Source organism: Xiphophorus hellerii, chromosome 6, assembly GCF_003331165.1.
Source record: "Xiphophorus hellerii strain 12219 chromosome 6, Xiphophorus_hellerii-4.1, whole genome shotgun sequence".
NCBI lineage: Eukaryota > Metazoa > Chordata > Actinopteri > Cyprinodontiformes > Poeciliidae > Xiphophorus > Xiphophorus hellerii.
In genome coordinates, this window is record NC_045677.1 from 5,666,778 (window position 1) to 5,682,134 (window position 15,357).

Consider the following 15,357-nt stretch of genomic DNA (forward strand, 5'->3'; position numbering starts at 1 on the left):
AATGTCCTTCAGTTGGAGAGCGGCGCGTCCCGCTCCAGATTCTCCTTCCTTCCGGTTCGGTTCGCCCCGGCTGTCCTCGCGCTCTGCTGTCAGGCCGCGGCCCGCGTTCCTAAGATCAAAGCTGATAATCCGATGCCGCCGACCGACCCGGTGAGGAGGAACGACAAATCCTACACAGCTGACTTAATGCGTCCAGCTTAATGCTTCGAGGAGTTATTGGACCGGGAAGTTGGCGTCTGCTAGGGAATGTGACGGGCGTTTCTAAGGCCAAAGTAAGTGGGGGGGGGGGAGTATTTAAGAACAGGGTGTGGTTAATTGCTTAATTACAGCAGAATTATTCAGAATTGTAGACAACTACTATGAAATTTCTGGAGTGTGTTTGTGGTCTTCAACCTCTTGTCGCTATGTGTGTTTGGTTTCACCCGAGTGGCGATGACTTCCGTCCGTCGCTGCCCCGTGGCAAACCCATACCTAACAACACTAGCTAGCGGTAATAGCCTTAAACGCCTCACATGACGTCTGAGCGAGACGCTTTTTTTTTTTTTTTTTTGCCAGACATCAAATTTTCATTAGAAATAAAACTACATATACGTGGTTAGTTCTTTCATAATAACATTTAAGAACTGTGGTTAACGTATTAAATTTCCATACCACCTTGAATTTCAAAACGAAATTATAATATTTTAAAGTCTTATTTTAATGTATTAATTTAATACCCACTTACTGCTTCACAGTAAACTAGTACAAACGCTGGAAGAGTTCACAATGCATAATATATATATATATAGATATATACTGTATATCTATCTGTTTTTATCTGCCTTTCAGAGGAGACCAGAAAGTCCACCCATCTCAAGTCCGAAGGATGAGTTCCAAAGTCTGGAAGAAACTGGACAAATGGCTTCTTTTGTTTTCAAAAAAAAAAAAAAAAAATAGGGCACTACCAGTTTGAGATATAGGAAAGACTCTTTTCAATCACCCCAATGTTTAACTTCTTACACAGATTTTGACATAAGATTAAGGACTCCATGGATAGCCCAATAAAAAAAAAAAAAAAAAAAAGTATTTATTTCCAGATTTAAAGGTTGCTTTAAATCTAAATCTGCTACAGTTATAACCTAGTTATGGGGATCCTTGTAAATGATTTTCATTGCTTGTTTTTTGGGGGGGGGGTTTAAGAAAAATCTGCAAAAAGGGACTTTTGTTGTGCGTACAGAAAAGTAGTTCAAACCTCAGTCTTACAGAGACTCTCTGAAAAGCAGTTTTCAAATCTTGTCACAGATTCTCAATTGAATTCCTACCGGCTAATTTACGTTAGCCGGTAGGAATTATTTATCGACGCTCCCTTGAAAAAGTGAATCACTGAAAACAAAGCATCAGCTCAAACAGCTAAACTTGCTACTGTGCTGAAGCTACGCCAACCTGTTACAGTGACTTAAACCAAACATGATGGATCGGTGCATGTGCTTTTACAGCAAGATCAGCATCACGAAACTTTGTCACTCAGGTTTATTAATCAATATCCCCGAATGAGAAGTGGAAGTGAATCAGTGGTTAAACATCAGTCATTGACCCAGTTGGAAGCAGTTATAAAATCTCGTCTGTTTCACCAGAGAGAAAAATATTTAATTTAATTTAAAGCTGCTAGCCGCCCTTTTTATTGAGCCAACACATCACGGTCAGTTTTCTATTAGTTTGGCTATTTAGTTATAAATCGGTATTTAATCTTACCTCCTAAAATCAAGCTTCCACAGAGTAGAGCAGTTCCTCTGTTGACATCACATAAGGCAGCAAATCAGTTACATTTGAGCTCATTTTTATTTTTATTATTTATTAATTTATTCAATTACCCCCTTTTGAGGTGTTTATTTGTATCCTACTGCAAAATGTGGGAGCGTAATAGGGATTTAAGGAATGCTTGGATGTTCAGGTAGAACAGAATGGGCTGATTTTTATTATTTTATTATTAGTTCAGACTGGATGCAGTGCCACTGTCCTTTTAACGCACGCAACAATGTGTAAGGTGAAAGCAAAATGTATTTACTTCTGTTAACCCATTACAAACAAGTTATATAAGAACAACTCTGCTTCTACGGTAAGACGTTTTGTATTCATCGCATAGATTTGCACGAGAAGCCCGTTATTCCAGAGACGTGGGTAATTCGGGTTCAGCCGGTGGCGGCTCACAGCCTTTCCTGTCCAGTGGATCTGGAGTGTAGCGCAGGTACTTCCTCCCAGACGGCAGCTCCTTGCTGAAGACGCCGATCGGGAACAAAGCGGCGGCCTCGTCCTCGGGCATGTTGGGAGGCACCATCACGCAGCCTCCGGGCTGGAGGGAAGAAATGCAACACGTGGAATTAAGGTTTTTCTACTTTTTTTTTTTCTACCACAACCTTTAAGTTATTTTTAGAGATTTTATGTGATGGAGCAACACAAAGTAGCGCACGTAGCTCAAGTGGGAGGAAAATGAAATGGTTAAAAAAAACCTAAAAAGTGTGGCAATGCTTAGGTGTTTAATTCTTTTTAATCAGATATCCGTGAATAAAAATCGACATGCATCTTCAACAATGTGGTGGCCAACAAACCACCATATGAAAACAGACATGTCAGATTAGGGCCAAATTGACCATGTTTGTCTATATCACCCTGATGAAACATGCTGGGGAAATGATCTGTAGAAGCTTAAAGCTACAGCAGACTCCAAAAATCTGCTGTTGTAATCTCATTAAAAGTTGTTTTAAGCACCTTCCACAAAAAAATCAAACTGCATCAAGTACAAACGCAGGCCAGATTTTCAGATTTTAACCTTTTTTTTCCTCCCTCTTTCTCATTAATGCTGTACTTTGTGTTGGGTTATCATATAAAATCCCACTAAAATTCATAAGGTCCATTCTTATTGCTGTGTGTCAGGCTCTTGTTGAGGATTTTTTTTTTCAAAAGTTACCACACACCATCCACTCGGTGGGCGTGGCCACTCGTTTCTGAGCGGTGAGCTGGAGGCTGTCGACCACGCGCAGGATCTCATCGAAGCTGCGTCCCGTGGTGTGGGGATAGAGCAGGGACAGTTTCAGCTTTTTGTCAGGCCCAACAATAAAAACCTGGACAAAACAGGGGAAATCAGAGTGGGAGGTTGAGCGGGTCTCAAATCCTCAACTCGGGTCGCAGATTCAGGGTTTTCGAAGTGAACCGCAACTTCATTTCGGAAACCCTGACGTGGTTGAAAACGACATGTGGTTGTGACGCTCACGCAGCGAGCAGTGACCGGCATGCCGTCTTTGTCCTTCTCGACGGGGTCCAGCATGCCCAGAGTGACTGCCAGCTCCCGCTTGCTGTCTGCGATGATGGGATATGGCAACTCGCTGCCCTCAGACTTCTCATAGTTGTAAGCCAGGATGTCCTGGTCAGAGAGGAGACACGCAGGGCCTTGATGAGTTTTTTTTTTAAACCAAAGCAGCTGCCAAGATTGCAGAGCTTACATATCCATTTATAACCAAAACCAGTGGTGGGCACTGCTAGCTAAAAAGTTAGTAGCACTAACCGTAGAGCACTACTCATAAACGTTAGTTCCATTAACACTAATGCACAACACCAAGCGGAAGCTAATGCTAAAGCGCTATAACATTACAGTATTTATCTCAAGCTAATGCTAAAGCGCTACAACATCACAGTATTTATCTCAAGCTAATGCTAAAGCGCTAACTTCAGTTCAAAATATATCTGTCCTTGAAACTCTTGAGTACTATTTTAAATTTCCTTTTTAATCTACATCTTCTGTAATTCCATTTCAGATGTTTTATTAATGGTTATATTTTGCTCTCTATCGTCTGTGTTTTATTTTGTCCCTTTATGTTTCTTGTTTGAGATGAAATTATTGGGGGGAAAAAAAGAGAAAGCGAGTAGAGGAAACAGAACTGCTGCTATAAAGTCTCCACACTTCAAAATAAGAGCACAAGCATAAATATGTAATTCTTAGACCAATAACTGAAGTTTCAACAAAGAGGTAAAACTTTATTCACCTGCCAAGTAAATTAGTGCGTTAGAATGTGTCTGATAGGCGCGCTAAACATTTTCAGAGTTAGCAAAAGAGCTAAATGAACCATTAGCTCTGCAGTTGGCGGAAAACTTTAAAACATGGAGCATACTGTATATATTTTGTTATGCTACAACCGGAAACTTTAAGAGTAATAGATCAGTACAAAGTAGGTGTTTGCACGACCCCAGAAGAAGCTCTTTCTTCTTTGCAAAGCTGCTAAAAGTGAGTCATTTTGAAATAAACTTTGGTCTGGGCTTTAACCAGGACCCAATAACAAACGAACATGTCTTGCTCTGAACCAGTGATTCTCAAACTTTTTCAGGCTGAGAACCATTTAACTCATTTAACAAACACTCACGGACCACCTGCCTTGAAGTTGCCCCTGCAGTAACACAACATATTAATATATGCAACCTGCAATAAAAGTACGAGTCTCTTAACACACTTATTGTTGTCTTCTTTGTTCATCCTATTGAGAAGTCCATGATAGAACCACTGGGCATTTTGAGTTATTTACAGATTCTGAAAGTGTGGATTCTTAGCTTTGTTTTCTTTCAGCCCGACTTAAAATAAAATTATTTACAGATGCAGTTAGCCAGCATGGGTGCACCACTACTCACCGCCTTATCACTGCCATATTGCACTCAGCACCAATCAGCATTGCAGCCTCAGGCCGGGCACAAAACTAAATCTGCAGGCCAGCGGCATGTCTTTTCTAAAAACAAAAGTTCTGCAACTAACCCCGAGAAACTGAAAAATATAACATAAGCAATCCTGGCATTGTTTCCTATCCACCGGTAACTTTAGCTTCTCTTTTGAGTCACCTTGTCTTAAGCTACTTATCCATTATTATTTTCAATCACAATCCTTTGGTAAGCTAACCGTATGCGTCGTCACACTTTGTGCTCTCGACACGGCAAGTACCGTCGATGTTTACGGCTGTGACACGACAAGACGTAGGCAGTTTCGAGATCTTTCATGAGGCGCTGCGTATCACCTTGCTCCAGCCGTGGTGATCCTCCAGGTTGTCGACGGACAGAGCGATCAGCTTGACGTTGCGCTTGCTGAACTCGCCGCTCAGCCTGGCGACTCGACCCAGCTCCGTGGTGCACACAGGGGTGTAGTCTCTGGGGTGCGAGAACAAGATACCCCACCTGCAGAGAAGATGGACATTTTAGAGACTAGCAGGGTGGGGGGTTTCAGATGAATTCTGAAGTAGGTTGAAGTAGGAATGATAACAATCTGACATTTGAACGACAGGATGTGACCTGATTTTTGCTGCACTGTATATGACCAAGGAGCTACTTTTGTTCAGGTCAGAAACATAATCAATGAGGTCGAGGTTTCATACTTGCTTGACATGTTCTTTTGTCTCACTGTTGAGCTAATTTTACACGTTGAGATGAATGATTGCTATTATTTCTGAAACACGCCCTATAATTTGTTACTATCTCCACCAAGAGTCTTCTTGAGCAGCCTCCACTCTTTTTGTTTCTGTGACGTTTTAGTTGTCTGCCTATGGTCTGGCAAAGAGGAGGTGAACAGAGATGTTCAGTCCGCATCGGCCATGCTTCCAAATAGTGAGAGAGGAATGTGTAAGACATTTTATTGCCGTCAAAGATTTCTTGGTCCTACTCCCCACTTGGCTTTTTACAGTTTCTGGTAAGCCTTATTGAGCTGACGCATTAGGTACAGTATATCATCCCACACTTTAGCCACTGGGTATAAAATTGGACCCAATTGTTTAAAACTTAAGCGGAGCCTGCACCAATCGTTTCTCAATAGCCAAAGTTCAAACCCTCTGTACAGAGCCAAACGTAAAACGAGGAGCTGGTTCCTAGGCTGCCAATATCTCCATTACAAACTGTACAAGCCTTAGTTAGCATATTGAATAGTTAGTACATGAGAGAAAAGGGAAAGACTAAATAAATGTGTCGATTTTGGAGAGGCTGACATCACAAAGTCTTTTTTATGGAACATGGAAGCCGTAACAATGTTTCTACTATGACTAGGTGACATCAAAATAGAAACTTTCAGCCACGATGTACATCTCAAATCAACTGTCAATCACAGAGGTGGAAAGGGGATGGCTTCAGTTAGGCCGCCAAAGCCTCTGGAAACTTTGCACTCATTGAATTTACATGAACCCCTCGGTATACCCAAAGTTTTATAGAATCGAAAATGAGGCCATATGTCAGACAGATTTTGCTTGGCCCAAATTTAGGTCTAGGACTGGCGCTAATCGATATTGCCTCAGAAATTTATAAACCTACGATCAAAGCAAATGAGGACAAACCCCAAACATGACACAAGAGACTGATAGGGTTACACAAAACTGAGTAACTTAGTTGGTGAACGTGGAAGTTCTTTTAAACTTTGAAGTACTCATTGACTTAATTCTTCGTAAAAAGGTTCTACCTTCTGCTTTGCTGCATAATTAAATGAGAGAGTGTGCTAAATGAAAACCTTTTGTTGATGGGCTATGTTGCTGACAGAAAAATAACAGGATGTGACCTGGTTTGCAGGCGAATTTTTAATCTGATGACGCAGGATTTTTTTTTTTCTTTCCCCATAGGTCAGCAATGTGATTGTGTGAAGCATCTTTGATATGACTCGTATAAAACTGACATATTTCAGCTTATTGTTGCTGTTAATCTGACAGACAGGATCCAGTTGTATGTATAGATTCATCTGTCTCCACTGCTGAACAAGTATACCTCAGATGCACACAAAGCAGAAATCAGAACGCTAACAGGAATCACACAAGGTCAAACTCCTCCACCCTTCCTTGTTAAGCAGACTGAATTATCATCAAATCACTGCAAAGATTTCACACAGTCAATAATCTACAGATCTTTACTTACGAATCACCAAAATATTCGTGGAGTTTCACTGTCCCAGCAGTGCTCTCCACCTCGAAATTAGGAAGCTCGTCTCCAAGCAGCAGCCCTGGCATGTTGGATGTGGTCGAGGGTTGGCCTGCGAGAGACGGCTTTAAACAGAGAGAAGGCGGAAGGTTTTCTCTGAAACACAGCACGAACAGCGAGGGGGGTGGGTGGAGGCGGTAGGATGGTGTGACCACAATGATGTGTTCATGTCACCAGAAACCACAAGCTGTTCAAAACACACTTAGTCTTTCTATCACTCTGTGAAACGTTGAGTCTAACCAGGGCTTTAAGTTGAAATGTGGGATAACAATAAAGTGCAAGATAAGCAAACTGAGCAAAGGGGACTAGGAGAGGTTTTGTTGGTTTTTATAGGACGCCATTTTGAACTACCTGCTACAATCGGACCAAGTCAAGTTGTACAGCACATTTCAGCAACAAGGCAGTTCAAAGTGCTTTGCACCATAAAAACTCAGCACAATAACTAATTATGAAACAAGCAACAAGCATTACATTGTGTCAAATGCCATCAATATTATCAAATGACATTTACAACAAATATTTTGATCAATGTTCCGTTTACTGGGGTGCTGTGGTGGTGCAGGGATCAAACACAACCCAGATATGGAGGCCTTACTCCTCAACGTGGCCGTCGCAGGTTTGATACCCGGCCTGGTGACTTTTGGCGCATGTCTTTCCCTATCTCTCATTACCCACTTTCCTATCAATTCACTATCAAATAAAGGCCGCTACAGCCAATAAAACCTAAAAAAAAAAACATTTCCATTTACTACTTATCAAAGGCAACTCCAAACAGGCGTGTTTTTAGTCTAGATATAAAGGAGCTTAATGTTATGGCTGTTTTTTTTTTGTTTTCTGGAAGTTTGTTCCAGATTTGTGGTGCATAGAAGCTGAACGCTGGTTCTCCATATTTGATTCTGGATCTGTGGATGCAGAGCAGACCAGAACCAGAAGAACCGAGTGGTCTGGGAGGGGTGATACTACAACAGCAGATCATTAATTTATTGTGGTGCTAAAACGGTCAGTGATTTATAAACTAACAGTCTATATTCTCTAAGCTACAAGGAGCCAGTGGAAGGACTTTAGAAACGATGTGATGTGCTCCATCCTCCTGGTTTTAGTGAGAACAAGAGCAGCAGCGTTCTGCAGCCTGTGACTTAAAAAGTCACACCTCTGACTTTTTAAGTCACAGGTGTGACTTTTTAAGCAAACCTGTGAAAACACTGTTGCAGCAATCAATGCAACTAAAGATAAACCCATGGATGAGTTTCTCTAGATCTCACTAATCTTAGAAATGTTCTTCAGGTGATAGAAGGCTGATTTTGTAACTATCTTTAAGTGTCTCTGGAGGTTCAGGTCTGAGTTTATCTCCCGGATTTCAGACCTGATCACAGGTTTCTGAGCTGTAATAACTGAAGCTGTGTGTTGACTCTAGATCGCTCCTCTTTAGGTCCAAAAGATAATATCAGCTAACCAGACTTGATTTCTGACTACACCCTGACAAAGCAGTTACTTTACTGATTACTTGGTTGTACAAGTAAGGAAGTTAGGCTTCACTAATAATTACTTTCAGCAGCTCCGCCCCTTCAACATAAACCTGATCGCCGTGCATAAGGGCAGCATTTCTTCAACTATACACTCTCTGACCAACTTCTTCAACTCTCCCCCACTGTTTGGTGGTTGGACCAGCCGGTGGGACTTGCTCTTTCAGATTGACTGTGCCATGAAGCTGCGACTCCCAGTAGTTGGAGTTTCCTAGCGCAGCATATTTTTAATGACTTACAGCGCGATCAAACGTGTGATTTAAAAACGCGTTTCTTATTTAATGGAAACACCGCGATTGCGGAATTGTTTTTACGACATTAGCGGAAAATTGACAACGTTTTGCAAGCATTTGTAATGGCAACACACACCGACATTAACCCATTGTTGAAGTGGTGAGGTGGGACATCTAACTTCGAAATGGATTGGTCTGTAGCTGCTTTTCCATTGACCATATTATTATGCAACTTATAATTACCAAAATAATTTCGCGTAATAGAAACACTCTTAACATCTAAAAAAAAAAAAGTTTTTTCGCTAGGATGAAATGGCTTTTCGGCTGAATTGAAGTTGAACTGCAATGGAAACACTTTTTTTTTTTTTAGCATTGCAGTCATGGATCAACAACCGGATGTTACTACTGGTGGAAAATGCAAAAAAGATGGCAGGAAGTGGTAAGAGGATGATGAGAATGTTTTTAATGACTCACCACATGAAGAAACTTATTCAGGTGTGATTTTTAATTGTTTCTTATTTAATGGAAACAGCAATTGCAAAATTGTGTTTTTATCTTCGACATTAGCGGAATATTGACAATGTTTTGCACACATTTGTAATGGAAACGCAGCTCATGTTTGACCCTACACACAGAGTTGGCTAAATAAAATAATTTCTTCTCTAGATAGTTTTATGTGTGGCAGATAATAATTTAACCTTGTTTCTTTTGTGAAAATCTGAACCATGGTTTTCTCAGAGTACCCTTGAACTGAAATATTTTTGCAGAGTTCAAGAAATCTCAAGGAAAATAAATAAAGACAAATTGTTCTCCAGACGGTTTGTGAGCAAGAACCTAGCAGTGTTGCGAGCCCACGTGATCAGAGGAGGAGGGCGGGCAGCGGGGGGGAGGGGGGGGGGGGGTCCGGTTCTAAACTGGTGCCAGATTAACCCGTGTTTGGATTGGACCCGTTTGCAGGGTGGTTTGCGCCTGAGCGCAGCGGGACTCAAGAGAGCCGTGCGGATCAGTGCCCCACACTCTGTCAGAGGAAGCGATGTCCTCCCCGGGGAGCAGACGGAACAGCTGCCGAGGAGCCGCGGCTGGAAGCAGAGCATCGTCGGACTCGGTCCCCCCCGGGCGCCGCCGGGCCTCCTCCAGCTGCCCTTACTTCTCCCCCGGCGCGCAGGCCGAGGACTTCTCCGTCAGTCTGAGCCAGCCCATGTTCGCCATAACGCTGCGGTTCCTGCTGGCGGTGGACCTGTGGCTGTCCAAGAAGCTCGGGGTGTGCGCGTGCGAGGAGTCGCCGTGGGGAGGCATCCGGCCCCTGGTGCGGCTGGTGGAGTTCTCCGGGCACGTCGTCCCGTGGCTGGTCGGCGCCGTGTACACTCTGCTCCGGGGGGAAAGCGTGGCGGAGCAGGAGCTCATGCTGAATTTGACCCTGGGTGAGGAAAGTGTTTGGACTAGGTCTGGGTTGGAATAATTCCGACTAATTTTTCCATTTCGAAACAAATCATTTGGACTCATTTCCTCACTGAGACATTTTAACACCTCTAACCTTTCTGTTTGATCCAACAGGTTCATTTTACTGACCTATCTTTGTTTTTTTTGTTGTTTGTTTTTGTCACCAAATTTGATAGCGGACGCGTGCGCGCTATTACGCACAAACGTACCAATAACTCGGCAAGACCTTTGGCAGTCATTGTCGCGCTCTGCTGTTGTCTGGCCTAAGCTGTGCAATAATAATGGCTGTTGAAATAGCGCAACGAGCTAAATCAGTCTCCCCATGGGTCACCTAATGTACAGTACAAATGGGAATGTGGCCCCCCCGACCAACAAACAAGAGGTGGGTTTGGCGGGGTGGGCTTCAGTTGGAACACCAGTTTCTGAGAGCCACGGTTGTGTGCCACTTTCACGTGTGTTTTTTGTTTCTTGATTGATTGCTTTAAACCCGTTAACAATTGTTTTGCGCTTTAATGAGATACCACAGCTATTCTTGGAACACGGGGGCCAAATTCGCATGACATGTTTTATTGTTAATGTCAGACAGCAGGCATACATCAGAGGCCTGTGCGCTAATCATAATGAAAACAACTCCAGGCCATAAATGGCAGTAAACACAGTAACATGAACGAGTTCCAGGTTTAGTTTAAGGTTGGAAAAATACTTAATATTTGTTTCAAAGTACTTTAACTAACCACCGGTCGGTAGTCTAATGCAGCTTTTTATGTTCAGCCTTGACATTGTAAACAATAATAATAAATAATTGACCTACTGTTTGTCAAAATAAGTTAATAGCTTAAAAAAAAAACCATAGTTTCAAATTAGAAAAGTATATTTGAAATTATTTTCTGGCCCAAATTAAGTTTGTAATATTTAATTTTTGTAATAGAAAGAGAAAAAAAATCAATATTAATCCAAAAAGTACTTAGCAAAATTACATCCATAGTAGAAAAGAAATAATAATAATAAAAAAACCACTCACTTTCTCCCCATGTTCAAAATTTCTCAGCTACCTGTCCCCAGTGTCTAACTCACCAGAACCACTTTAGTCATTGAGAACTACTATAAAAAAATTAGAAGTTGTATCTGAAAGAAAGTGACCCTTGTCTATTAAGAGCTTTGCTGTATCTTTCTGTCTTGTAATTTGAAGCATTTTATGTGAAGCAGTTTTAGTGTAGAATGTTCATTTACACCAAATGGCATTGGTTGCCCACTCCCTGTTAAACCCTTCAGCCAGTTATCGCCACAGCAACACCAGTTTCCTGTTGTAATGTGACACCTTACACATTTAACACAATTTTCAAACAACTGAATATGTCTCGCTTCAGCCACTATTACACACGTTCTTCGATCAATTAACACTTTGGATCAAAATGTGATTGCTGTAAATAAATAGTTGAGAAAGGATTTTTTGTCTGACTTATTCATTTAGTCTAGATCACAGGTGTCAAACTCCAGTCCTCGAGGGCCGGTGTCCTGCAACTTTTAGATGTGCCTCTGCTGCACCACACCTGAATAGAATAATTAGGTCGTTAGCAAGGCTCTGGAGAACTGATCTACACAAGGAGGAGGTAATTAAGCCATTTCATTCCAGCGTTTTGTACCTGTGGCACATCTAAAAACTGCAGGACAGCGGCCCTTGAGGACTGGAGTTTGACACCCCTGGTCTAGATCATGTGTATTTCACTCTAGTGGCCCATTGATTTTATTTTTTCTCCCATCGGAAAGAAGAGGGTCAAGTTTACATAGTTGCTCTTGATGAGAGCAATTGATAAAAGGTATGTTTCTTTCATGTCGGCTGTTCAGAAGCTGTCAATGAGAATTTTTAAAAGTAGCCATATTTCTGATTTGAACATTAGTGTAACCTTTTTTCTAAAGGCTCATTAAATGTCTCGTCATATTTCTCTCGAATCTTACTAAAACTATTTTAGACATTGTGCGTCCTATTAAAATCACAAGAAATAAAGGCTTGAAATATTTCACTATGTGTAACAAATCTATATAATGAGTTTTACTCTCAAAAATGAGTTTGAAATATATTGAACTTTTTTTTACAATATTCTTCTTTTTTTTTTTTTAGATGCATTTTCTTCTTGCTCTGCTCCTGATCTAATTTGTGTTTATGTTTATGGGCTCTGTGTACGATGCCGTCTGATTGAGGGTTGCATGGCCGCTGTTGAGTTGACATGCACAGTTCATGCACGGGTGAAGTGGGTGACTCATCTGGTTGATGTCTCTGCTGATTCTTCTCACTAAACATCTCAAGGTCATTACATAGCCCTGCAAGGCCAGACAAATTGGTTTGTTTACCAGAAGTGGTAAGAACAATATGCATTTTCTTTTTAAAGAACAACTCGTACTTGACAAGAACTTAATTGTAGAAGTCTTGCTAAATCCTCTTAATAAATATACTATTGGATGGTTTGTATGTAATGGTTCTGAGACATCGCGCAAGAAAAAAAGTTCTTTCCGGATTTTGTGTCAAGAACAATCCAAGAGATCCCCAACCAAGAAGAGAATACATTTCCCTGTTCTTGTGTAGTAGTGGTGTTTCTGTTCAGTCCTCCATGGTTGTGTTGAGTCGCCAATGTTTCCGTGAAGTTATCTCTGTTTCTGTTGAGTCCTTTGGGTTTCAGTCAAGTCCAGGGGTCTCAAACTCCAGGCCTCGAGGGCCGCAGTCCTGCAGTTTTTAGATGTGCCACAAGTACAAAACGCTGGAATGAAATGGCTTAATTACCTCCTCCTTGTGTAGATCAGTTCTCCAGAGCTTTGCTAATGACCTAATTATTCTATTCAGGTGTGATGCAGCAGAGGCACATCTAAAAGTTGCAGGACTGCGGCCCTCGAGGACTGGAGTTTGAGACCCCTGGTCAAGTCCATCCTTTTTCTCCTGAGTTCTCCTTGTCTCCATTGAGTCCTTTGTGTTTTGGTTGAGTCCTCCATGGCTCTGCTGAGTCCTTCTTGTTTCCACTGAATCAGTTGTATTTCTGTTGAGTCCTTCATGTTTCTGTTGTGTCCTCTTTGTTTCCATTGAGTCCTTTGTGTTTTTGTTAAGTCCACCATGTTTCTGTTGAGTTCTCAGTGGCTCTCTTGAGTCTTCTGTTCTTAAGATGTCTACTATGTTTCTGGTGCCTCTACTAACTTGAGTATGTAGAAACTCAAGATTCAACAGAAGCTCCTATGTCTACAGTTTCCAGTGAGTCCGCTTCCTCTTTGTGATTCTACTAATTTACCTTGTGTACTTACTGTCGAAGCAGCCAAAGTTTGGACTCGTATGACTCAGGTCAGACATTCTGTACAAAGATTTGAATCATTACCCCTTGCTAGTGATGTCCAAAATATCTGTGACAGGCACGCCTGTCTGGTCATAGCCTATAGTTTCAACGGAGGAAGGTGATGCGGAAGTCTTTGTTTCCTGACATGTCTTCTTACACTATTGAAATGAAGAGCAGGCGCACAGTATTGGACTTTATGTAGACCTAAAATTAATGGAAAGACTTTATGAATATCTTTCAAGTGTAATCCAATGTTTTTTATGCCTCTCTCCAATTTCACAGCTCTAATTTTGGACCTGCTGCTGGTCAGAGCCGTGAAGACGCTGGTGAGACGACGGACGCCCGTCCAGAACCGCTCCGACATCCTCTCAGCCTTCTTCGTGGAGCGCTACTCCTTCCCCTCGGGCCACGCCTCGAGGGCCACCATGTGCGCCCGCTTCTTCCTCGCCCAGGTGGCAGACACGGCCTCCATGAGGGTCCTGGTGGTTAGCTGGGCGGTCCTGGTGAGCTTATCTCGGCTGCTGCTTGCCAGGCACTATGTGACGGATGTGGGCTTTGGCTTGGCCATGGGTTACTGCCAGTACAGCGTGGTGGAGAGGTTGTGGGTGACTTGGGACTCTCTGCAGGACTTGCTTTTCATTCGACTGAGGGAAAGCCTGGACAGGGCTTATGAGGGACTGTGGAGGATAGAGTGGAAACATTAAGTCATATGTGCGTGTGTAGGGGTGTGTGTGTGCGTGTATGTATGTGTGTGTGTCCGGGTCAGCCTTTGTGTTGAGAAAATGTGTAGGCTGTTTGTACTTAAAACCAAAAATCCTGCTGAATTTGAGTTATTTTTCAAATAAAGTCATGCTGTTCTGAACTGGTGTTTCTGTTTTCTTCTCTGGTTTGAGACCGTCTAACGCGGTCGCATACTTAAAATGTTTGAAAATCATGTGTCTCAAATTAAGGCCTTAAAATGTCTTCAATTCATTTAAAAACGTGACTTGGCCTTAAATACATTAATCATAGGACTTAACATTTCTGTCAGGCAAAGTTTTGGCAGACGTCTTCATTCCGTCTTGTGACTCGAGTTGGCTGAAGCTACCACTAATTAGCTGCTAATAGACCCTTTCCAGCTAACTAGCTTTCTTGGGTCTGACATGGGTAAGTGTACATTTATCGCCAGTTGGCTGGATGATGTTCTTCGCCAGTTGGCTCAGTTCTGGTGCCAACCCATATGAGGGTAGGTGGATTCTCTTTGGGGGGGAACTTAAGTTTGTCACTACAGAGCAGTGGTCTCCAACCTTTTTATTACTGCGAAACCGGTCAAGACTTAGCAATTTTGACATTCTGACATTTAATTACAAAATGTCAGAAATACATTTCATGAATAAAATATCAAAAAGAAATTTGCAGGTTTCTCTCCGGGCGCTCCTGCTTCCTGCCACAGTTTAAAATCATGACTGTAAACACATTATATATTTATATATAGATATAGAGACCTATACCTATCTATATCTAGATATAGATATCTAGATATCTATCTAGATAGATATAGGTAGATATCTATCTACCTATATCTATCTATAGGTAGATAGATATAGATATCTATCTACCTATATATATATTTCTAATTTGGTTGAGGAAAATATCCCTGATGAGAAAATAACCGGTTATTAGATGTGTGTATACTCTTAGAAAGCTTATTTAAAAAAATATCATTATTAAGTGGGCAGTGACGTACAGATTAAGACACTTTATCAGGGTTTCCCTCAGTGTATTATAAGCCTGGCGGCCCATCATGCTTTAACTACCCGTAACATGTAATTACCCAGTAATATTTGTACCTTTCCTGTCTACTTAACATCTTTTAATACAAAAACGGTGGACAGGCGGTGATCGTTT

At 41.7% G+C, this 15,357-nt stretch overlaps 2 protein-coding genes across 3 annotated transcripts; one reads left to right on the forward strand and one right to left on the reverse strand.

Moving 5' to 3' along the window:
- Positions 1–1,941: 1,941 nt before the first annotated feature.
- LOC116721152 (peroxiredoxin-6-like) lies at positions 1,942–7,391 on the reverse strand. Its single transcript, XM_032564707.1, has 5 exons — positions 6,898–7,391; positions 5,031–5,187; positions 3,248–3,397; positions 2,952–3,098; positions 1,942–2,329 (listed from the first exon to the last, which is right to left on the reverse strand). The coding sequence occupies exons 1-5, from the start codon at positions 6,987–6,989 to the stop codon at positions 2,141–2,143; spliced, it is 735 nt and encodes a 244-aa protein (XP_032420598.1). The 5' UTR covers positions 6,990–7,391; the 3' UTR covers positions 1,942–2,140.
- On the forward strand, positions 2,285–14,332 carry LOC116721150 (phospholipid phosphatase 6-like). Of its 2 annotated transcripts, XM_032564704.1 has the most exons (3): positions 2,285–2,362; positions 9,674–10,137; positions 13,753–14,332. In XM_032564704.1, the coding sequence occupies exons 2-3, from the start codon at positions 9,750–9,752 to the stop codon at positions 14,172–14,174; spliced, it is 810 nt and encodes a 269-aa protein (XP_032420595.1). In that variant the 5' UTR covers positions 2,285–2,362; positions 9,674–9,749; the 3' UTR covers positions 14,175–14,332. The 2 variants fall into 2 exon arrangements, with proteins under 2 accessions (XP_032420595.1, XP_032420594.1); XM_032564703.1 differs by lacking the exon at positions 2,285–2,362 and having other exon boundaries at positions 9,476–10,137.
- The last annotated feature ends 1,025 nt before the right edge of the window (positions 14,333–15,357 follow it).